This window comes from Acanthopagrus latus, chromosome 5 (genome assembly GCF_904848185.1).
Source record: "Acanthopagrus latus isolate v.2019 chromosome 5, fAcaLat1.1, whole genome shotgun sequence".
Lineage (NCBI taxonomy): Eukaryota > Metazoa > Chordata > Actinopteri > Spariformes > Sparidae > Acanthopagrus > Acanthopagrus latus.
Window position 1 is genome coordinate 9936717 of NC_051043.1, and position 24889 is coordinate 9961605.

General features: G+C 46.1%; 1 protein-coding gene across 9 annotated transcripts in view; it reads left to right on the plus strand.

Annotated features, from left to right (window-relative positions):
• mef2cb (myocyte enhancer factor 2cb) overlaps positions 1-24889 on the plus strand; it is a 70659-nt gene that overhangs the window by 40500 nt on the left and 5270 nt on the right. For 2 of the 9 annotated variants that reach the window (XM_037098103.1, XM_037098102.1), the window contains 4 exons: positions 2110-2313; positions 17199-17342; positions 20319-20508; positions 21356-21403. In XM_037098103.1, the coding sequence (XP_036953998.1) occupies positions 2110-2313; positions 17199-17342; positions 20319-20508; positions 21356-21403 (586 nt within the window). Of the gene's footprint in view, positions 1-2109; positions 2314-17198; positions 17343-17543; positions 17682-20318; positions 20509-21355; positions 21404-24889 lie in introns of all 9 variants that reach the window. The other 7 variants (XM_037098111.1, XM_037098105.1, XM_037098107.1 and 4 more) reach the window with 7 other exon arrangements.

Genomic DNA, 24889 nt, shown 5'->3' on the forward strand with positions numbered 1-24889 from the left:
CAGCCCCCTTCAGGATGCGTACATTTCAGTTTTGGACGGTGGAACCCAGAGCGGGTTGGATATGACAATTAATCTTATTGTCACAAGATACCTTTTGATCTTACAGCGTTAGAATGAGGCTTGTTTTATTTTTTTCTCATTTCAGTATGAGTGTGTAAATGTCACCATGGTATTTAGAGCCCAGGGGAGTTTTTTTTTTTTTTTTTTTCTGCCTCACGCCGCCGATGAATCAAATGAGTGTTTGTGCCAAGATACGGAACCTGACATTGCACACACCGTTTTGTTTAGAACGGCGTGTCTCTGGTTTCAGCCTCTGTTGTCTGACATGCAGCTTGGCGTGACGCAATGGCGTCAATGTGAAACTTTTTAGTCTGGGAGGCATCAGTTCATGCAAGGTTTTTTGCAGCCTCAAAAGAGAGGGAGAAAGAGGAAAAAGACAGGGTGGAGGTGAGGTATAGTTTGATATTCAGTTTCCCTGGTGCATCCTGGGAGATATGATTTCAGGAAATCCAAAACTATCTATCAATATCCATCGAACCCGGTCTCCTCTTTCAGACCGCGGAGTTGTAAAGGGAAAATGTGAAGGGCACTGCATGATAGATTCATGCCACAAATCTATTCCTACATTACCCTGATCCACCACACACATCTATTTCTTCATAAGGGGTTTAAAGCCTGCAGTTATGTTCTTTGTTAGCGTATTCAGTGCATGTTAAACTGAGTGCTGGAAGGTTTTTTTACTCTGTATTTTTTGGCCCACTTAAGTGTCAGAAGAGAATAGACAAACATGCAGTTAATCAACAAACCGGGATCATTAGCTACCAGCTGGGCACAGTTCTGGCAGTGTTTCCTGTCTGTGAAAACCTTTGTCAATACAGATCTCCAATGTAAATAGTACACACAGTCGCAGAAGAAAATAAAAAGAAAGTTCAGTCTCCCCCCCTAAAAAAAATAATAAGAAGAAAAAAGACAGTGTTGCCCGGAGAAGGAAGCTGGCAGTAGCACATTTTCTCTCTTTCTTTTTTTTTTTTTTTCCCCATACAGCCAAAGAGCTCACACACATGGCTTGGAAAAGAAACCAGGTGCAGCTCACTGGAATTAACTCACTTTCACTGCTCTAGTTTTGATCCAAACAATAGAGGAATAGAGGCTGTTCTATTTTGACAATGTGGGCACCTGTATGTGTGCGTTATTAAAGGTTCCAGTCTCGGGCCTCACACACACACACACACACACACACACACACACACACACACACACACACACACACACACACATACACTTGCAACCACAAACAGAGAGAGAGAGAGAGAGAGAGAGAGAAAAGCCCCATTAGAGGAAGACCATTTTTGTGGTTTAAGTTGAGTGCATTGTCACTATTTGAGCACACATAAACAGGTTCAAGCGCAGGCAGGAACCCATCCGTTATTTATATCAGTATTCGTTATGAGAGGTGGCTATCTGGGCAACGCAACAACCAAAAGATGTGTGTGAATATTACTGTGAGAAAGTGGAATGCCTCAGCATTTTTTTTTTAATTCAAATAGTTATAGGTATGTGCACTTCTTTGTTTAGCTAGCCACATTCGGGCCACACGAAACTGATGGTTTAAGGTGAAACATGTTCCATGATCAACCTCAGCGTGCTTTGATGTTCAGGCAGCGACTGATCTTCTTTACCGTTATCTGTCTGAGACACAGTGTTTTCAGTTCCTTAAATGTAAGCCCAGCTTCTTTTTTTTTCTCTCTCTCTCTTTTTTTTCCTGGTATCGTGGATGGACTGTTACAGTCAGGCGCCGTTGAACCAGCAGCAACCAGCAACTTCACTTTCTGTTATGCTGGTTGCCCTGAGAAGTGCTCATTTTAAGAGGAAAAGTTATTATGTCAGATTGCTATTTCAAGTGAATGAGGGGTGGGGACTTTTTTGCAATGATTCAGTTATTTCTACAAGTTAACAAAATGGTTGTTTTGATGAAAGCTGACTGAGTACCATGAGACGGTGTGTATGTGCATGTGCTTGTTTTCCCCCATTCTTTATCCTGGAATAGTAGTTATTTTAACATCAGCTAAACATTATCTCCTAATTTCTTTATCTCCTTCTTCCTCCTAGGTGACATTTACAAAGCGAAAGTTTGGCCTGATGAAGAAGGCGTACGAGCTGAGTGTGCTGTGTGACTGTGAGATTGCCCTCATCATCTTCAACAGCACCAACAAGCTGTTCCAGTATGCCAGCACAGACATGGACAAGGTCCTGCTTAAATACACCGAGTACAACGAGCCCCATGAGAGCAGGACCAACTCTGATATTGTGGAGGTAAGTTACAGAGAAACACAGACGGCGCACACGCACGCGCGGGAGCACGCGCGCATAGACACAGACACACTCATGCAAACACACATGAAAAAAAACACAAGTGGACAGATGGTTACGGCATTTGTGACTCATTCAGCAACCCTTACTTCTTCTTTTGGTCTTCACACCTATCGCAGTGTAAGAAATAATTGCTCCCATAGTTTGTCAGTCTTCCCCAGTGATATCAATCTCTTTAAAACAGGTATTTTAAGCCCATCGTTATCGTTAATGTAAAGCACATAGAATCATTTAAAAATTCCCTCCGTGTGTTGCGTGTACACAGGAACATAAAAGCAGTAGCCTATCATTGATCTAGACCTTTCAGACTGTCCCCTGTGGTGTGTAAACACCAGCCCCAGCCTTTGGTGTCTTGTCACCATTGATGTGCCTCTTAGAGGAGGATGTTGATCTGACTTGCCTTGGACACATGTCGCTAGTGTGGCTCAAGGCGATGTTAAACAGGGCTGTCAGGCCAGCCAGTAGGCAGGTAGATAAAGCAGGAAATGACGCTGGCGCCCTCCAGGATCCTTAAGCTCTCCACGTGAACCTGTTATGCAACATCCACACTGTAGCTCGGACAAACCTGGTGGGCCACACACACACACACACACACACACACACATCGACATGCATGCATTCATGCAGAGCTTATCCCTCTCTCTCGCGCACACACATTTACACACACAACATGCTGCTTGCTGAATAAACCACACCTGTCCCTCAAGGTGACGTTGAATAAATCATGTTTTTGAGCTGTATAAAAATGTCACATGCAGTCAATTCTATATCTGCTTGTTTCATGGATTATTGAAGGCTATATTATGCTTGTAATGTGTTAAAAATGTTCATGCACATTTACACCATGTACACATTTCTGGCATGTTTGGGTGTTATTTAGCATTAAAATATTGTTTGTGTTTTGTAATTCAAAGGACACTGACATCCCATCACACCACCTCACATAATTTGAAGGCAAAACCAGACATTTAGCCGCTGGTAGGTTTTTAATTAAGAAATGAAGCTTGGATTTTTTTATTCTTTATTTTTTGCAGTATGTTTATTATCACAGAGTACAACAGCTATATTTTTGACAGCTCAGAAAACCTCAGCTGTCTCCATATGCACTTCCTTGTTTTTATCATTCACACATGCTCTGATTGTAATTCAACAGGCAACTGGCGGCAGCATAATTTGTTAGATCGAATTGATGCACGACACTTAAAGTCTGTCACTGTCAGCCCAGCATTTAAAAGGAGCAAAAGAAAAAGTGAGGAGCAGAAAGATATAATAATGATAATGAATGGATTCGCTTAGCCCACACGTACCTATAGAGCTGGCTGGCCGGTCTAACACTGAAATCAAACAGCACGGCACATGTTTTTATCTTTTCATATGGGTGTTGCTGGGCTTGTTGCCCGCCCATGCATGGTCAGGCCCACCGGGAGCACTCCTGCTATTCCAGATGGCACTATGCACCTGACTACAACCCTTTTGAATTTACACATTTACATCAGTCGTCCTCTGCTTTAGAAGACATTTTGCCTTGCATTATTCCCATCTTTTATATCATTACCACTTCCTTCATCTAAACATTAAAAAAAAACAGAGTTAAAAAAAAAACAGCATAAATAAATGTTTTGCATGATATTGTTAACTCAGCAGTGGTTTGCTTTTGTCGTTACTGCTGTTGTTCCATCACCGTTACCATTTGGTGCAGTCAGACATACAGAGCGTTAATGTAGCACATACATCAAGGGATAGAGCACTCAACATAGGGCTAACCTTTAGTGATGAAAACAAGAGAATGGGCTGGGTGCATACCGAGGTCAGTGTATAGAGACACAGGTAAATCCACTAGATGTAGATGTAGATGTCTTATTCCTCCTTTTTTTTTTTTTTTTTTTTTTTTTTTTACATTTTTAATGTTGCTTAGGCTCTAACTTTAAAAACTAAGCTTATTTTTATGACGTGAAATCAGTTTTCTGATGGTTATGATATGTTGCAACTCTAAAAACATTAAATAATCAGAAAAGCTGTTTACATACAGTATACGGTCTATGCTGTCCTCCCAAAGCTTATTTTCAGTCTTGCCACAAGTTTAAGGAAAACTAATTGTATCCAAGTACATCAGGAGGGATAAAAAAAAAGAAAATCCTCTATGCATTATGTCATTTACATTAAACCATTTAGCATCCACTCATATCCTCAGTGTGTCTATAGGCACTGATATCCTTTATGCACGGAGCCATTCAGCTGCTGTGCAGTCAGTGTATTAGCCTGCGCCTGCTCAACCCATGAAGAGAGCTGTCACATGTTTCAGCAAGTGCCTGTGACGAGAGCTCCCTGCTTTGAAGCTCTCTCTTTAACGGTGTCTCCATTAGAGAACAGAGGATGGCTAACGTGTAAACAGCCGTGTCAGGGGAAGACGCTAAAGAGCCTAGTGGGGGAGAGCGCTGCAGAGCACTACCTACACTGTGATCCCTGGAGGACTCTGAGCAACTCACAGCGGGAGAAATCGATCTGAAGAGGCCTTCAGCTCCAGCCGCGGCGTGCTAACGCGATTGGCCACAGGGCTGACACTAGCACGTTTAGCATGGGCGGCGGCGGGGGGGGGGACTGGGACTGGGGGTCGGATCTCTCCCGCCGAGCCTTGTGTGCCGCTGCTAGGCTATGTCACAGGTGCAGGAACGTGGGTGGTTTGTTGAGTTTGGGGGGAGGCATGAGCGAAGCGGACTTCCTGTTGAGATGGCAGGATGATGAGGAGGAGGTCAAGAACAGGATGAGTGGCTAGATGTAAGGGTGTAGAGAAAATCAAAGTTACCCCACAGGGGAACAAAGAGACTTAAATGTGACATCTGACATGAGACATGTTAAATTTCAAATTCGTAGAAAGCTCTCGTCTTTAGAAGTATACAAAATGCATGCATCTCTCTCCCTCTGTTGCTGCTTTGCCTGAAGGTGTAGTGGGAGGAGAGACAGAGGTAGGGGAGCGGAGCTCAGAGTGTGGGCGGCTGGCATAGAGGCCTGCTACATTAGCAATAAAGCTCTATGTAATTAGCATGTCTTTGGTTGATAATTAGCGTTGTTGAGAGAGTGGCACTGAGAGTGTTGCACAGCCTCTCTAGCTACAGCATGTTTACAAGAGGCTGGAGGGGTTTTTTTTCTCTCTCACTCACTGTTTTTTTCTGTTTTTCTCCCTTTTTTTAAAAAGAAAAAAAAAAGACAGTTCATAATTCAACATACATTTTTGTTGCATTGTGTTGAATCTATGTTCAGGTCAAGGGGTGTATGTATGTGAGAGACAGAAATAGGTAGAGGGAAAGAGAGCTATATAAAGGGAGAGGAGTGGTAAAGAAGGTCTTGATGACTCACTTGAAAACAGTCTCAGCTGGGAATGACACTTCCACAAATATCCGTGAAAGCAAAAGACCAAGAAACCAAAGCCAACCCTCCTCTGAGCGCAAGTTGTAAAACAAAAGAAGCCCTGCTAATCAAAGTGACTACAAGTTATTATTGTCACATTCACAATGCATGACACACAGAAACCCATAATAATCACATGAATACAGTGGCTTTTTCGAAACAAACTGAGGACGTGTTTCATGTTTTGAACGCATCCGTTTAATACCAAACCACATGTGCGGCCACGTAGGATTACGGTGGCATCTAAACTTGCGGAGACTCCCCCAGGAGACTGCAGTACAAAACAAGTTATCTGAGGGTGTGGGTTAGGTAAATCTAACCCTGACCCCACATAAACAAGTGAGGACGTCGAATTAATTAATGCTAATTGTTCAAAGAGACATCCAGGCTCATCCAGTGTGTCGCAGCTTGATGAAAGCAAACACTGATCCTCCATCAGTGGATGTCCAAGTGTGTCGTTCTGGCAGGTCTACAGTGCTCTCTGAGTCTGGCTCCAGATAAAACAGTCAAACATGCAGATAGATTTCCTATAGCCGCCGTCTGCCAGGCCCGTTTCCTGGACATGTGAACGGCATTAGAGGAGAAACGGGAAGCCGTGTTGGGAAATGGCAAGAGAATAGATCCATCTCTCCTTTTTCCTCTCTTTTTATTCCTGCTTAAGAACAATCACTTTGCGCTCTTATTGGTGATTTATTATGCCAGTACGGGGGGTGTTAATTGCAATAGCACATGAAAGAGTCCTTTCTTTCCCCTCCCGATGATTGCAGCCTAAACCTAAGCTGTGCTGGCTGGTTCTTGCTGTGATTGAATGCCCCAAAATCCAACAGCACACTCAGACTGTGCCAAATCCTTGTTCCACAATGTGTTTGTTTTCCCCTCTGTTGAAACAAAGAACACAGGTTTGTGAAACAACTAAAGGGTTAGTGAGTGAGCTTAGATGGGGAGCTATATCCCCTCTACGCCTGGATGAGCTTGAAGGAGGCAAGGATGCTATAATATTTGTATGCAGTCTGTGCCTATATGCACACACTCAAAAATGTGTTTGGCCTGCGCGCTCGCAATGGCTGCGCTGCATGGGTGTCTGCGCGCGTGCATACACGGTCACAATTGGCTCGAACCCTGCAGAGCTGACGGCATTGTGATGACCTCAGCCAGCACAGCACCCCCTGATGCCATTGGCTCAAGTATCACATGGAATAGCACATGGCTCCTGGTGCTGAGCTGACCTGCCTACTTGCCTACCTGCCAGAGGAAAGGCCGTTGGCCAATCCCATTTCCAGCAGATTAACCTAATCTGAAAGTTCAGCTCACCCTATAATCTTAAACAGCAGCAGCAGGGATCTTCCTCCCCACCTATCCTCAACTCGCTCCGCTCTCGTCTTCTCCCCTTTTTTTTTTTTTCTCGCTCTGTCCTCACCCAGAAGGAACTATTGAATGAGAGGGGGAAGGGGAGGGACCGAGGGATGGATGAGTGCGAGAAGAGAAGGAGGGAGGGAAAGAGGGATGGTGGGAGGAAGGCTGGTAATTATTTCCAAAGGTCATTCTGTTAATGACTACCCGCTTGGCTAATGAGATTCAGCAAAGCTCCCTCACCATGTTTCACCCTGCGTATGTTTCACCCGTGTGCCGAGACGTGTGAGAAGCACAGGTGTGATTTCAGCCCAGTGACAGTCCACTGGAGGGAGGGAGAGGGGAAAGTGAGGGGGGGGGGGGGGCGGTGTAAATGAAGAAACATAAAGAGAAAGTAAATCAAGCAGGTATGTCTGTAGAATAACCACACACGGCTGGCACAATGCTTCAACTGGCAATTTCCACACGTTCTGGACCCTGCGGAGACTTAATTTACCACAAAAATGTGCTTCTTTATTAAATCAAACACCTTTTTCCTCTGCTTTCTCATAATGTTCTTGCGAGTCAACAGGGCATGCGATCCCCCTCTCTGAAGTGCCAGTGTGCTCATGTTCCACCTCGCACTTGTAAAAATATTTTCCAGCATGTGTGCTATTCTATGTGCTTATTTGGTTTCTAAACAGCATGGAGAACATTAGCCTTAAGGAGTTTTTCTGTGTTGATCAGCTCACTGAATGACTTCTTCTCATGCCTCTCAATTGCTCCGGCTTGAAAGCCTTCGCTAATTTATCCCGTGTGACTTTGACATGTGTCTGCGCCCAAGAGAAATAAGGGAGTCGTGTCACATCTCCTGTCTTGGAGTTGTCCGCGGTAATTTTGCGCGGAGTCGTTTGAGGGTTTTTTTTTTTTTTTTGGATAGGTCACATGCGCTGTAACATGAGGTGGAGGTGAGGGGCGGGGTTGCCGCAGCGATCACAGTGCTTCAGTGTTTACTAGCGACGAAGAGATCGGCAACACGGCTTGTTTTTCCTTGCGGAGCCGAGGATTAAGGTCTGAAGCTGCTTTGACCGACTAAGTAAATTAACCTTGTGACACTGGCAAGCAAACGGTACAACAGCAAATGTTCGGGTGACAGTTGCTGTACATGCTTAAGCACATCATTCAAAAGGGGGGCGGGGGGCAATGAATTCTTAGTATATAAAGTTGAGAATTACACGTGGAAGCTAACTTTTCACATGACTCGACTCTCACTTCCTGCACTATATTTCAAGTGTTCTTAAGAATAGTAAAGTAAAGTCTGAAACAAATCTTTCACAGAGGCTCAAAGGCTGGCGTAAAGAAAACAAGCCACCACATACTCTGTGCATGTGAAACATCTCTCCCGTCATGCATTCTATCAACAGAGACGTGCCTTTGTCCTCCTCCTTTTCCGGTCTACACCCGTCTCCGTCTTCTTCTGTTTGGACTCCAAGTTTCAGATTGAACGTTGTTTGTTCTAATGCAAAGAACAGGGCGGTAAAGCAAAAGAAAAGAAAAAAAAAAACAGAGTGCAAGACGAAGAGAGAGAAGTAGTTGTCCGTGTTTTTTTCTAAATGTGTCCACTTTAAGTCACACTTCAACATGATTGGCAACATGAACTGAACCCACCACGTAAAAAAAACCCAAAAAACTGTTGGTTAGGAGGTCAAGATAAAGCACAGCCCCCCAAAACAACCACCACCATCGCTCTCTTTCATTTGATGTGATCTTTTTCTAATAAATGCCTCAAAAAGTGGTAGCGGTCTAAAAATAGTGTGTGGTGAGGCTAAAAATAGTTGCCTAGCTGGCGGTCTTTGCCGGGAGAGGGTAGAAGAATAGGCATGGAATCTCTCTCTCTCTCTCTCTCTCTCTTCCTCTCATTTTCTCTCTCTCTTCCACCCCCCCAACACCACCCTCTTCTTGTGTTTGAAACCGGGTGGGTGGGGGTTGTTTTTGAAACAGAGGAGTGAGTAAGCGAAGTGTCAGGCTATTCATTCAGCCTCCGACTCGCTCGCGCTCTCCTTCTGAGGATCGACCGTGAAGAGCTGCCTTCGGCGACCACATGCACAAGACCATCAGTCCGAGACCCTGCGGTGCCTATAAACATTTGATCCCTTGAATAAAGAAGTCTATTATTTATTCCACTATTTTATCCTCCCCCCTCACTCTACCAAACAAAGGCTTCCTGTCTGGTTGTTTTCCAAAACTTTTTTTATTGGAGAAAATACTGGAAAGTTATATTATCTTTGTCCTCAGATTTTGGGTGCATTTTTAATCAAGTTTGGCTTTGAAAATGTGACAAGCTCTGAGAGAGCTGACCCCCCTCGCACATTGCAGCGTTGTCTGCGCTGAGTTTTTAGGCTGGCACACAAGAGCACATCTGTCTGCGGCGCCAGCCTCAGACATAAAGAGAGCAAGTTTACTGAGTTCCTATTTTATAGACTATATGCTTCCACTTTTAAGGGCAGGCTGAAAGCAAGATGACAGATAATGTACATGATCTAAAGGCTGAGCATTTTATTCCACATCAGACGCCCGCAGCCCAGAAAAAGCAGAACCTCAAACAAGAAACTAAGTAGCACTTGGATCTCTGTCAGAGGTGTTTTTTAAGGTCAATATACTGAGGCGGAAGTCTGAGGTACTCGCACAACAACAAAAAAGAGGTTTTAAAAATAGCCCGTTTGAAATGTGCCAATATGTGGTCCCTGTGGTGTGGAGCGGTGAAAAAGGCAGGCCACTTCTGAGGACACGCTGCCAAAAGGCAACGCTTTTCCACTACACAGCCCAAAACAATTCACGCCAGCCATTAAGATGAAATGATGCCTTGTTCTTTGAAACTATTTGTGGAAAATTCAGAATAATGAAGATCTATTTTTAATAGATGGCATTCCCTGCCCTGCCTGGAGCTTCCCCCCATGGCCTCAGCCCCTCCCCTTCCATGATCGCCGCTTTGGACAGGGTGTGGAAACTCAAGGTCACAGTATAGAGGTCAACCGGCTGGTCATTGTTACTCAAGGCCTCCCTCAGGCCCCTTTTTCCTGCTGTGGCACCACGCGATAAGAGACAGAGAGACAAAAGACGATAAGTGACGATTGGTGGGGGGGGGGACAAAGAAGGTCTAGAGGATAGCTGGAGGGGGAACTTGAAGTTTCAGAATCTCACCAGAGAACCGGAGTCATTTCGCTGAGGCTGTGTCACTGTTATCGTCTGATGAACTTAAATCATGTGATTGAAGGCTTTATTGATAATGTCACAGCGCAATCGCTAAGTGATGTATTTGGCATTACATTACAGGGTGGAAAACAAGGATGGCAGAGTTTTCCACACACAAGTCAGGCCTGACAAATTGATTTTTATGTTGAATCAGTGATACGTGTAGACATATTCTCATTTCTCTCATTTGAATAGAGACAACTGGAGTGTAGATGGGATGAAAGATGGGTACGTTGAGGGCGCAGACATAAGTGCCCTCTTTATTCAGTTTCACTGAGCTGGCATTGTGTTTCATAATGTCTTTCTGGGTAATTATACAGTGTAGTGACTAGTTTGAATGACCACTTTGTTCCTGGGGCCGGGGATGCTGCTGTAGCAAACAGTGTTGGATTCTGACATGTGCTTAGTGTTTGTCTATTCCATATGGGAAACACTGCACCATCTGGTATTGTGCTGTGTCCTGGCTAGCTAAGACTGTCTGTCTGTGAGTGGGCTCTCGTCTGCAGTGGGCTCTTCTTAATGGTGATTTTAGCACATGCACCATCGAAATGCCACGGTTTGGAGCGCACAGTACCCGTTCTGTCTTGCTTTCCGTCTCTCTCTCACTTATACTTAACACTTTTCTCTATTTTTTGCTCTACTTCTCACTCCCTTTTTTAATGTTTAGTCAATCTAGTAATCCCTAGACAGCTAGTAATTACACAGTTAGCCAGCATTATTACTGAACACGCGACCACTTTGCCCAGGGATGATGGATTTCAGGCGCCAGCCTTTGATTCCTGATTATAGTGCGGCAGGGCACCGGGAGTAAGGGGCTTCAAAGCCACCAAATCACTGAACAGTCATTGATGCATCGTCTCAACCAGCGCACAGGGATGCACAGATGATGACTGAAAAAAAAAAAGGCAGGGACAGACTGTGATTTGGGGTCCCGTTCCTCTGATTGGTAACCTACAAAATTAACCATCTCCCCCCAAAATTCTCCCTCAAAGACACACACACACCATGTAGCCATCATCCATGGGCATGCCCCTCGACATGGTCCTGGCATGTTCAAACCACGCTTCATGAAACTGTGGCCTTCTTGCCTTTGGTCTGCCATCTGCTTCCAATAAGCTAAGCCAGCCTGATCCCTCTGATGTTCCCTCCACTCCGAAAAGCAGAGAGAAAGAAAGAGTGAGCGAGAGAGACAGAGAGAGAGAGAGAGAGAGTGGGGGGGGGGGGACAAAAAAACGAGAGCAAGTATAAATGAGCCAGATAGACAGAAAAAGAAACAGAAATAAGGAGAATGAGAGCACATCTCAAACATACTATTACCCCATCCATGCCGCCAGCAAGGCCACCCTGAGTGTGCCCATTGTACAGCAGTGCTGGAGGGTCTTAATCCACAGCGGGTCCACTTCACGAAGACCTCCATCTTGTTATTTGTGATGGGAAGGGACGCCGTTTCTCCCCGCCGCCTAACCCCTACTGACACTGAGCCACATTGGTCCTTTACCAATCTGCGCTGACAAAATTGAGTTTGTCAATTGGTAAAAACAACGGAGCCCCCTGCTGTCCTGTGGCTTTTCAAACTTTTCCTCATTTTGTCACTTCACTCCCGAAACAACCACAATCTGAATCTTTGGTTCGGTTCAGACTTTGTTGTGACAATTAAAATAAAAAGCATCTTCAAAGCTTATGATAGCATTTCTTCTGTATTTTTTGGCAGCCCTTTTAGATTAAATGTTGGTTCACATTTGGGTCCCAAACCAGTTAAAAGACTGCAACGCATACTGCAGGTGCACCCAGTGGTCACACTCAACCTACACAATTTCTCACATGTTCTAAAGGCAGGTCTGTCCAATTTGCATACTGTCATGTCTTCAAGGAATATCTTTGATAGTCAGACCGAATCCATCTGTTCTCTACCATTTTAACATTGTGACGAACAGAGGCTGAGACCCTGCCAGGCAAAGCTGTTTATTCCAGCACCATTTTTATTATATTTTAACAGCACAGCAGAAATGATTAACCATAAGTGGCACAGTTATTAATGCCTTTATATTGTGCTCGTCTGTCAGCGACTTGTTTTGAAAATATACTGCAAAAGCCATAAACTGCTGCATTTATGGGGGGAAATCCTTTGTTCCCTGCTACTATAATATCGTCTTTCATAAGTCTTGGTTTTGCTTACAATAGTATGTGTATTCTGAAGACCATACAGTGTTGGCAAAGATATAAAAGGTCTATTATAAACTGGCTGTTTTTGTAGAGGGTTTTTGCACTGGTGCTGGCGGCCATTGGGTTGAAGACATTGAGAAACATTCATTGGCCTGGCTGTCGCCAATAGCCATAAACACAATATTGAATGTGTCGTACCCTTCTGCCTCTGCCAAGATAACTGCAGAGGGGAATGGTCAGCAATGGAGCTCTTTCCAAACACAACCCGTCAACTAGCCTGAGTCTATCAGAAATAAAGATGTACCCATCAAGCCGGCAATGTTTTGACTCGGCTTCTGTTGAGACTCAGTGGAAATTGCAGAAAATGAGAGGAAGAGGACAGAGGCAGGGAGACGGAGACAGACTGAGCAGCAGACTGAGACAGAAAGATGGGGGCAGAAAGACGGATAGAGAGGGTGAGCAGGGTGGCAGAATGCCGAGCAGACGGCTCCTGGTATGGCAGGAGCTCTGGGCAGGCGTCAGCTGTCCCTAGCAGACCCCCTGGGGCCACCCAGAATTCACACCCAAATACCCTCCGCAGTATTTCTCAAGAGCTACATTAAGTTATCACCCACACCCAAACTATGAAGTGAGTATAAAGCTGGGTTTTTTTTTCCTCATGGTTAAAACACCAGAAGACTCAAATCCTTGGAAATACACACATTTAATCAGTTTATCCGTAGCTCATTTAGCCCCTGAGTGTCTCAGTCCAGCCCAGGTTGCCTCTTTTAACCCCGTTAACTGTGGGCCTCTAGTCCACCTTAGCACAGCCTAGTCGAGGCCAGCCTAGCTGAGGGTGCAGCACTGAAGGGTACCAATGAGACGTGTGTCTAAATATGTAGGACGCCGTGTCTATGCTGCGCCTGCTTCGCACAGGCCCTGTGACAAGTCGAGTCATAAGGGAGCATCATGAAGAAGGAGTTTAATTAGGAGCAAGCCTCCAAAGGGGCCACAGAGAAAGACACAGAGCCAAGCAAGCATACACAGCTTTTTTTTTCCTTCTTCTTCTTCTTCTTCTTTTTGCAGGCTTTCCTCGCTGTCATAATATTTCTAATTCTTCACCTTCTTCACATATTTACTGCGCTCACTCTCTGTAGAATGACTGGTAACTACAAGTCTGTCGCCACTTCTTCATTTGCCTTTCTCTCGTATGATGTACATTCTCACATCACCGCACTGTCATCCCTTCTGTCGTGTTAAGCTGTAGCAGGAGTACAGGAAACTCTGTCTGGCCGTAAAGCCTCTTTTCTTATTTCAAGACTCTAATGAGTAAAAAGAAAAAAAAAATAATTTAATAATTAATGGTGAAAAATGTTGCTTAAAGTAAATAGAGCCAATAAAATGGCCGTAAACTTAAATAATGCTCCGTAAAAAAAAGTTTCCCTTTCAGCAGCCAGCAGTCATTTTGTAGGAATGAAATAATGAGACTTTCTTTATGAAACTGAAAATCCTGCACACTTGATAAATTGAATAATTTCAATATAAGAATATTAATTTGAGTGAATATTTTTGTGCATTAAATTCTTGGCTTAAGTGAGCTACACCAAAGTGTTTTTGTTTTAATCCTCATCCCATTAGCATATTCCCCAAAGACTCTATTTTCATGCCAGCTCTTCGTACTTGCACTCCTCTTTCTTTCAACGTGAGGGTATCAGCTCTTTTTTTTTTTTTTTCCAATAACGATTATTCTCTCAGCCATTTTGAAATAACACTGGGTGTCTTTGATGTGTCTTATACAGTGATGATGTCACTGAATAACAGACTCAAAGCTTTTTGTCTGGAATGAGCAGTTGATGCCTCTCTGGAGCAGAGCCATGAAATACATGACAAATTCAGGGCGCAGATAAAGTAATGGGCTATTAAGGGGGAAAATATATAGCATGACGAGAGCGAGGCGGCGGGCTGGTGAGGTGGACAGTGCCGGAGCAAGGGGCCCTTCTATGGCAATGTGAGCGCTTCGGCGGCTCTGATTGGTGGTCGGGTCGTGTGTCAGCCTTTGGCAACAGGTGTGATGGCTTTAAACAGGTGGGCATGACTGGGATGAGTGGCATGCCGTCCTTGTACCTCACCCTCAATGTGCTGAGCCCTGCTTGAAAGCTAAGCTGGGGGGCCACTTGCTCAATAGTCATATGACACCCATAACCCCCCCCCCAGCTCCCGGCACCCCATCAACACCCAACGCGACCGTCGCCCAACCCCCTGCCACAGACCACCAGCTCAGTTGTCCCCATATGGGTGTCTTCCTCACCCCAGCCCCTCACTGTACTCGCCGATGCTCTTCCCAGAATGGAAGTGAATCTCTGGTGCTGGCTGTCTGTGCTGCTAGCGCTAGGTGGAAGAATTCTGTGCAAGCAGGAAGAAAAGTTGTTGTTTTTTTTTTTTTCTCCCTCTCGCATGCATTCTCATGTGAACGGAAAAAGGGCCAGCGGTTCAGCTCTTGTCAGTTCGATATGATGCATCGCCAAGGCCAGAGCAAAAAAACTCCACAAAAGAAGCAGCAAAAAGTTTTTACATCTCGCGCCTTTGCCAAAAAAGACGGCGTGCTAAACCTCTGCAACCCCTTTGTTCTTTTGACTCATCCACCTCAGCTAGAGCAAGAGTGCCTGATTCACTGTGGGTCTGTTAGAAGTCAGATCTCCTGCATCGCCTTGGCTGATTTGTTTGGTGTGATTTCCTGAAGACTGTCAAAAGATGTGAGAGACGCTTTCAAATTCAGAATTCCAGATTTCCACTCGAGGGGCCAAGTGAGGATTCAGAGAGAGAGAGGGGAGGAGAGCCAGCGAATGTTGACACGCTTACAGTAGCTGCCTCGCCACGAGACGCCTCAGGAATCAAACAGTTATCACACGCACAAAAGGAGCCCTCTAAGTTCACTAAAACCACACTCAAAACAGGCCTTTGTTGTGCTGACATGAGAGATGACTGGATTGTTATTTGTTTTCTAAGCAGCCAGATCGCTTCCCTGTCACTTCTGCTGCTGGTTGTGATGGAGGAGCCGGCGCTTGTATCTCCTCCGTGAGTGAGTACTGACGGAGACAAACAAATGAGAGGGAGAAGTTCACCGAGATTAACTTATCTTAGCATCTATCTTCCTCCCTTTTCTCCCGCTCAGTCTCTCTTGCCTTTTTTCTCGACGCTAACACCCACTCAAACACACCCACACGCGCACACACAAACACGGACTCGTTCCCCTCTTTTCCTCTCCCACTCACAGACACACACACACACACACACACACACACACACACACACACACACACACACACTCACACCAGTCGACGCGTATGCACACTACAACGTATACAGCGAGGGAGAGAGAGAGAGACACACACACACACACACACATACACACTTGATCAGCATCAAATACAGGGTGTGCTAAAGTAAATTTAATTACGTCTGTCTGATATGGAGCTTCAGATGAAAGTAGGAGAGCGCAGTGTGAAGCGACGACTGCACAGACAGGAGCAGGCCCGTGATATTCCTCCTGTAGACTAATCTCCCTTTATTAAAGCCAGGAGGAGAGAGGGAAGGGGGAGTTGAAGGGGGAGGGTGGGGAGTGGTGGTGGTGAAAGAGAGTGAAGGGGGAGGTGGGAAGGAGGGTGTGGGGGGGTGCCTTTGATGAGATCTCTAACTGTCAGCTACTGTACTTTTCTTCTCCTCTGCTGCGTCTTTGTCTCTCACTTTTTACGAGGCAAATGAACACAGCACCTATCGGGTACGTGCCTACTTGCTCAGCCGAACACACCCCTCGTGCTATCACACACGGTAATGCGCTGTGAAACTTATCCCTGTTGTTGTGGTTGTCAACAATATCTAAAAAAGGACAGAGGCGGCTCTCTCTCTCTCTCTCTCTCTCTCTCTCTCTCTCTCTCTCTCTCCCTCCCTCTGACGCTCTCTTTGTCTGCCTCTCTCTTCCACTCGGAGGGAGTGGTGAGCGAGTGGAGAGCTTTTTCCGCCCGTCTGCTGTTCTGTTCTGGCCACTCTAATGGGGGCAGGTGGCCATCAGGTGGCCAAAACAGAAACTGCCACATTTAATAGCACATGATACCACAGCCATGAACCCGAGCACCACTACTGTATTTTAATTCTATTTTGTGACCCGCTGATGATTATGGTTATAAAAATTGTGTTTTACTTTTATGACTTTTTTTCCCCCTTTTCCTGTGTAATTATGAGGTTTCAAGGTCCCGTGATTTGTCATCTTGGTCAAGGGTTTGATCATTTGTTATGTCTTGTTATTGGACGCGAATAAATCCTGCCATGCGCCATCTTGAATGTTTAGCGGCATGTTCGGTTGTTCACAAAGCAGCCAGTGTATCCTCGTGTCACCCCAGGGGGGTTAGAACGGAGTCCGCCAAGATGATTCATGGAAAAGGTTACAGATCTTTTGTGGATCAATTTCCCCAAATAAAGAAAAAGGACTTTGGAAACATATTTATTTTAGATGCATCGAGATACTCCCAAAGAAATCTCTTTTCCAAAGCTCCTCTAATTGGATTTGTCTCTTGTCACAATCAGTTCTAAAATGTGCCCCCTCACACTTCATCAACACATGTCCCTCCAGAACTGTTCACCTGGGTAATTGTTTCCTCCCCAGAAAGCCCTTCAACTATGTTTTGCAAATGCTCTGTTTGCAGACATTGAGAAAGAAGGGCCTAAACGGTTGTGACAGCCCAGACCCCGACGCAGACGACTCGGTCGGCCACAGCCCCGAGTCTGAGGACAAGTACAGGAAAATAAACGAGGACATTGATCTGATGATCAGCAGACAGAGACTGTGTGTAAGTACCTCCTGTTGAACCCCGAACCTTCCTCTCACCTCTCTTTCCTTTCTTTCCCCTTTTTTTCTCCCCCCCCCACATGCTTTCTGTCACATCTTCCTCGTCTCCTCGTTTTCATCTGTTCCTACCGACCATCTCTCCCGTCCTCCTCATCTGTGCCTCCCTCCTTCCTTCCGTCTCTCCGGTTGTGGGACCTGGCAGGCATTGAGCAAGAAGGAGAACAAAGGCGGCGAGAGCCCGGAGCTCGAGTCTGCTCTCATCCTCACCCCACGCACTGAGGAGAAATACAAACAGATAAACGAGGAGTTCGATCACATGATTAAAACTCATAAGATACCTGTAAGTACTGGGCTGACACTACGCCGCACCCTCGGCAGGCTAACAAAACGCTGACTGGCCCGTAACTGTTGAGCTAACCCAGCTAACCACCATTGTTTGCCCCTAGACTAAACACACAAAGTGAGAGTGAGAGTAAGACGAGAGCGGGGTTATATTGTATACTTACAGTGAAAGAAATGACAGTTCTTTGATTTCTGCTTGATTACAGTCGAGGAACGGTCCTCTAATTTGACATAACTGCAACCGTAACCAGCAAAGAACTCTTTGCTATAGTAATTGCAGACTTTCTCTCGTGACAAATTTTAACCTCACTGGGTTCCCTCCTTGAACCCGTTACCCAGAATGCCTTGCCTGGCTCTCAGGGGAGGTGCGGTCTGCATGTGCTTTTCCTTTTCCTGCACCAAAACACAGCGCTCAGTCACCCGCAGCAACAAGGACAGACACTGTGGCAGCGACACAGCAGCAGACATTCAAACGCTCTTACGCGTATCTCCGTACATCACAAAACTCAATTATCTCCCGTTCCACCACAACAATTGAAGGCAAAATCAACATCTTTAAAAAAAAAAAAAAAACTCTTGGACATAGATGTGTTGAGAAATCTCGTGTGGTGGATTTCGTATTTTACTGTGTTAATTTTACAGAAGATCTTATCTGCAACCATCTGCCAGAAACCGCAAAAATAAAAGGCTGCTCTCTATGTAAACCGAGCCTGCCCTTCATTCAGAAAGCACCATGCTGGAATGGTTAGTGCTCTCGTCTTACAGAGGAAGAGATAATTCCATGGTAGATCATTCAGAGAAGAACAGTAGTCTCTGCGCCGCGTGGAGCAGGGGGGAGCTGTGGTTAGAAGCAAGGCAGGGGTTGGCGAGCTGGGGTGGCGTGGCGGGGTGGAGTGGGTTTGGGATCGGAGCTGGGTGGAGATGGGGGGTGGAACAGCAGGGGTGGGGGTGGGGGGTCGGTACTCTGCACACAACAAGTGGCAGTTCAGTGTGTGGTCAGGGTGGCTGCCAAGCACTGGGCCTCTGGATTGCAGGGGACTGTTGAGGGGACTGTGGGGAGAGGCGGAGGAGGAAGATGAGCGAAAACAGGAAGGATGGCACCGGTTTAAGGAGAGCTTACAGTCGGCAGGGGCCCTCACACCCAGCCACTGTGCACAGAAGTGCACACAGACACAGCTCCCCCCCAACCCCACCCCACCCCACTCACTCTCCCCCACAACCCCACCGCACAGAGAAGTCACGAGGTATAACAACTCCAACGAGGAATCTGAGATGGAAGAAATTACTGAAAGTCTTCAAAAAATAAAACCAGAGACAGCCCCTCTCTGGTTGTAAAAGAAAGCGACCATAGCTTTTGGCGAGTCCGCTCCTGAGTTAAGTTGCAGTAAAAGGGAAATGTGCAGAGGCCCCGCAATGAAATATGGTTAAAGTAATTGTCTTTGTACTTTGAAATAATATTTGGCCTGCGAAAAGAACACTAGCACGAGGGAGAAAATTGAAGACGACGACGTAGTGCCGAGGCACATGTCCCACTTCCACGTAAGCCAGGCTGATGATCCGCCTGATGCGCTCCCTCCACGGCTCGGAGACACATGGCAGTAATTTAGGGCCCTATTTGCTACTTCCTAAAGCTAACATGCAGGATCAACCACTTCCAGGGCACTCCCAGGGTTAAACCCCTCTGCCAAGTGACACAATAAACATGACAAACTAGACGCCCGGGGGCTGGCAGGTTACCTCTCCTCATGTTCCTGATGAGACTGCTGACTGATCTGAGTCTGCCACTTTAAAACACTTTGCATTAGCTCCATGTGACGGAAAAATTAATTATTTCTAATCCACTGCTCCAGTCTTGCTGCTACTTTTTTCAAGAAATACTGCATCCGTTTTTTTTTGTTTTTTTTTTTTTGGTGAGGTGTAGACAGGCTGAATTATCTTTAGCTCTCTTAGAACAGTAGGATGCCATTGGCTTTATTCCCAGCAAACCATAGCCATCTTATTTCCTCAATGTAATAAACCAGGAATGCGTCTCAGGGTATATAAGTGCAGCGACCGCATTGCAATATTTCCTCAAGTCAACCTTTTGCCTTCGCAATGAGAAACGCGCGACATGTCACTGAGAGGAACATGCTAGTAACCTCCAGAGTAACCTGTGCTGGATCAGGTTGGATTGAGAAAGTCTTGCCAGACAGTATTTCATCTTTGGGGCAATTTGATTAACCCTGAGAGGAGTTTTTTTAGCCGCTCACCCATTCTTTTTTGTGCCGTGCTCTCTTTCACCATCCATACTGTCTTGTGTTTTTCCGCCTTTGTTTCGAAGCAGTTGTTCCCTGTGCCGCTCAACTATGCACGGCTCTCTATTGTTAGTTGTCCGTTTGTCCTTTTGAACTTGGCTGTCTCTGTGTTTCTTCTTCTTTCGTGTTTGACTCTGTCTGGAGTCCGCACTGATTTTGAATTCCTTTGTGTTCCTAGAGTGTCTCTGAATTGTCACGTCTCCTTCTCCCTTCCTGAGTCCGTTCCTTTTACCCAGACGCCTCGTATTAGTTTCTCCCCTCACAGCAACTGTTGGTATCTAATCAGATTTGCGCCTATGTCTCTCTCTCTCTCTCTCTCTCTCTCTCTCTCTCTCTCTCAGCAGGCCGTGCCACCATCAAACTACGACATGCCCGTGTCCATTCCCGTTAGCAACCAGAACAATCTCATCTACAGCCATCCCGGTGGTTCCTTAGGCAACCACAACCTGTTGCCCCTGGCGCACCATGGCCTACAGAGAAACAGCATGTCTCCCGGAGTTACTCACAGACCCCCCAGTGCAGGTAATACAGGTAGGGGCTTATGTGCTCTCATGCACATGCTGTTAGCCCATCTGTCTACCTTCTCAACTGCTTGCGTGTGCCCGTCTGCCACGCGCACATATCACATGCACGATACATGTTATGACAGCTAGCCGCAATATTCCACCTGAGTGCAATGACTGAATCCAAAGCCGCCCTCCCCTCCGGTATATTTTCGCATATTGCCTGCTCAGTGCTTTTGTTCGAAGTTAGCTGATGATTTAATATCGTATTAACTCCCAGACCGCAGTCTCGTTGATTTAGTGTGAGGTTCTACACACGGGATGTCTGGCCCTATGTATAGGCATTGAGTTGCCGGTGACATAAGCAAATCAGGCCTGTTGGTTTGTTATTGTTGTCCAAAGTCCTTTTTCTGTCCCCTCTGGTCTGAAGGCCTGCTGCCCACACCCTCACCCTGTCATTACAACTGGATGCGAGAAGCGCCAGCACAAACTAAATATGAGCTTTGGCGCTCGCAGCATCCACACCAAACCGCACACGTTCTGGACCCTCCCACTCCTCCACCTCACATGGCTTAAAAATAATAATGTGTCATTTTTCTTGGACGGCGGCTTAATGTAACCACTCGCAGCGTTCCGTTGCTCGGAGTGTTAAGGTTTGAGTGGGATGTAGTATTACTTCTGGTACCGGCGCACGTATGATGTACTGACGCTCACACACACACACACACACACACACGGCAGGTTGTGATTAAATTGAGTTTAGCTTCTGCAAAGGCCAGCGAGGTAAGAGACAGGAGGCACAGTGGATGTTACGTGGGTGTCTATCCTCTAATGGTTTTTCTCTCTTTTGCTCTCTTCTCTCTTTCATCTTTCAGGTGGCCTCATGGGTGCTGACCTCACCACTGGCGCAGGCACCAGTGCTGGTAAGAATGGCCTCCTCTTCTCGCACACAGTTGTCTGCTAACACACACACACACACACACACACCCACACAGGCACACACACACACACATGGCACCCACTCACCCACTCTGGGCCATAAAATGCATGACTAATAGTAACCCAAACCCGAGTGGAGATTTTGTCCATGATGTGTTGATGTTAGTGGTCGTGGAGTTCATCTGGGAATGTTTGCCCAGTGCCGGGGCTGTGACACATCCTGCCTGCATTCAGCAATAAAACGGCAGAACAAGTGGGGGGAAACAGAAATAAAATTGCACTCCACACTGAAGCAGCGGATTGACTGACAGGCAGACGGAGGAGAGGAGTTTCGAATGTGCAGCCGAATTTTGTCCGCGTCTCTGCGTGATGAGCCGCGTCTTTGTTTCTCCCGCCTCACGGATGTGGATGCAAATTCGAAATGACAACACCCGTAGCTCCCGATTGGAGCGACCTGCTTTGCCACACAACTCGCTGCACAGTAACTGCTATCATATGTCTACAATTAAATTAATTCAGTGTTTGGAGTGGCTCACCATGCCATAATGGTCCCGTGGAGAGTGCAGCAAATCATGTTTGGGGAACATGTGTGAGGAATCTTATGTGTTAGCTTCTGTGGGTCAGTGGGTTTGTCCCCGAGGACACATCAGGCCTAGTTTATTGAAAAGAGGCTCCCTTTTAAAGGGTTAAATTTTACAGCCTCGACATACAGTGCGGAGTGTAAAAATGGAGAGTGGGGGGGGGGGGGGGGGGTCAGTGGGGCACAGCTGGGCAGTCTTGTCTGGCCCCTAGGGTTCCATCACAAGGGGTCAATGCCTGGTTCCTCTGTCTGGTCACTCATCACGCACACAACAGGACCGTTTGTTGTGGCGTGTGTTCCGTCGACGGCGTGCTGCAGAGCATGCTTCAAATGTAGCCTTTGTGTCAGAGTGCTGAAGGAACAGTGGCGCTCTGTGAGAGCTGTGTGTCGCTCAGCAGCAGCGAAAAACACGACGTGGAGAGAGTCATGCGGGAGCAAAAAGATTCCATTCAAAGCTCTCTTAAATCTCATCTAGGGGGAGAGAGAAAGAGCGTGTGGGGGGGAAACCCCAATGATGAATATCCACTGATGGTGGAAGCATGTGTGCAAAGTAGAAATAGCGGGGGAACACAGATGGAAGTGTTCTGTGAACTTGGTCAGCCATTTTAATGATGTTCCTCTAAGTGACTCAGTGTGAGGTGGCCCAGCCACTGTGGCACCACAAAGACATTTTTAATGTTCCTCCTCCGCTCACCGTGAGTTTTGATAAGCCGATTGTCCAAGTAGCTGTCTGGCCCATGGGTGAGTGTCTTAAGTGGCTTGGCCTGAGTGACGTAGGAGGGGCCTTGTGTGTGGATGTGTGTGTGGTTCAGACATGCACATAAACACCTCCTTTGTGCCTCAGATGTCGTGTTTCCACCGTCTCCAAAGAGAGAAAATGACAGCTTTGAAAGCCCAGTTCACATGGGCCCAACATTACCTGTGATCCTGCTGTAGTTTGGATGGTTTCTAGAAGTTTGTCTCTTAATCCCGTAACAGTCTCACATCTCCTCAACTGTGAAGTTAGAGCCTCACTTCCACTGATCACCTACGGTATGTCACCAAACGAAGATCTCAAAACGTCATAACCTGCAAGAGTTCATTCTTTTGGATACCAATGATAATTAGGAAGTCGCAATAATGAAAACATTCACACTTTTTAAAAGGGAACAAGGTGATTTTTGTTGTTAGTTGCCTAGCAACAGTGTTTTCATGACTTACAGTGCTTGAACTTCGAACATGTCGCCTAGTCGACTTCCCGGGAGGAACAGATGAACTTGAGAGTCCCTTCGCAGTGTAGCATTTGCATGAAGATGCACTCTGTTTCAATTGTGTCTAGAGACAATCTTTGTGATTGAGTAATTGAAATACAGACTTTTTGTTAGGTGCAAAAGTGAACGTCTACACCGCTGGAGCTCCCCAGGTAATTCTAGTCCGGTGCAAAATAGGCCATGTTACTGAAAGGCTGAGTCATCATGTCTTGCACCGTGGAAATATTGTGCGAAGTGTGTATGCAAGCGCGGGTATGTTCGCTCAATTTTACAGTATGTGTTCAATCTGTCAACTCTTTCGGTGGCTGGGAGAGGTGAGGAAAGAGACCGAATGTGAGTGAAAGGGAGCTAAAAGAAGGAAGCCGCGGACCGAGGTCCCAGAAATGAACAAACCTCCCACCTCCATTTGTACAATTATGTAGCTGTCACCTGCGCTCCGATCAGCACTCTGCTCGCCAAAGCGCTGCAAGGAATTAACGAGAAACCTCTGTCACCCCTCATCTTGACCACACACCAATTAGTCCCTTAAATGAGTCGGATACAAGGTACATGTTTAAGATTGAATTTGTATAAAACCGCACAGTTATAGAGGCAGAGACAGCGAGCCAGGTTCAATGGATCAAAGTGTGTCTCAATCTTGGCAGCACCTCACACCAACTGTACAAGTTGTAAGTGCGAGTGTGACACCTTAGTTCAGTTGGAGAATTCAGGGGTGAATGCACATTTTGCCAAACCGCAACGGAAGAGTGTGTGTGTATGGGGAATAGAATGGAGCGCGCCTGTTAGACCACAACAGGACATCAGAAATTTGTTCAGTAACAGTAAAATGTACATGAGTTTAACCACACCTCTCCTTTGTGTGTGTGCGTGTGTGTGTGTGTGAGAGAGAGAGACAGATAGAGAGAGAGAAAATGATCACTCCCGAGAGGGGCCTTGTCAAACATGCATCTCGAAGTGCGCTAACTTGTAACCATGGCACCTACAGAGACGGACTGCGTTCCTTCCTTCGTTTTGACCTCAGGTGTCCCCACACGCGTCAGAAATAGCAAAGAGCTGTTTATCTGAATCTCAGATCAGATGTTGTTCTCCGTGTGTGCACTTTATACCGCAGCACAACACACTCCTGGCTGGCCCGCGTTCCATTTTGGTACTTCCTCTAAACGGTCGACGGTAGCCCGCGCCGCAGCTCGACTGTGCAAAGCTGCATTAGGGCAGGACGGTGGGAAGTGAGCTGTGGATGTCAGGACTTCGGCTGATATCGCGGCCGAGTCAGTGTGTCTGAATGCAACCGTGATCGAGCCACAGAACAGGAAGAATTGAGTCCGAGTTCTTCCTTCATTAGCTTAATTAGCTAATGATTTTACTTTTGAAGTGCTTAAGGACTGGCCTGTGCCACTCATGATCATAGTCATCTAGCAGATAATTGACTGAACCGTGGCCATCTCCACAGGGTGGCAACACAGATGTCTGATTAACTGTCACCGAGATGAAGTCCGTGTCATCTTGACCAAAGTGTGTATTAATGTCCCTCTATAGCTCAATCTCGCTTTTTTTTTTTATTCATCTGTACAGAAACACTGATGTACTTCCTGCTGGGTTATTTAGCAAAGTGTATGTATGTGTGGTGGTGTGCATGTGTG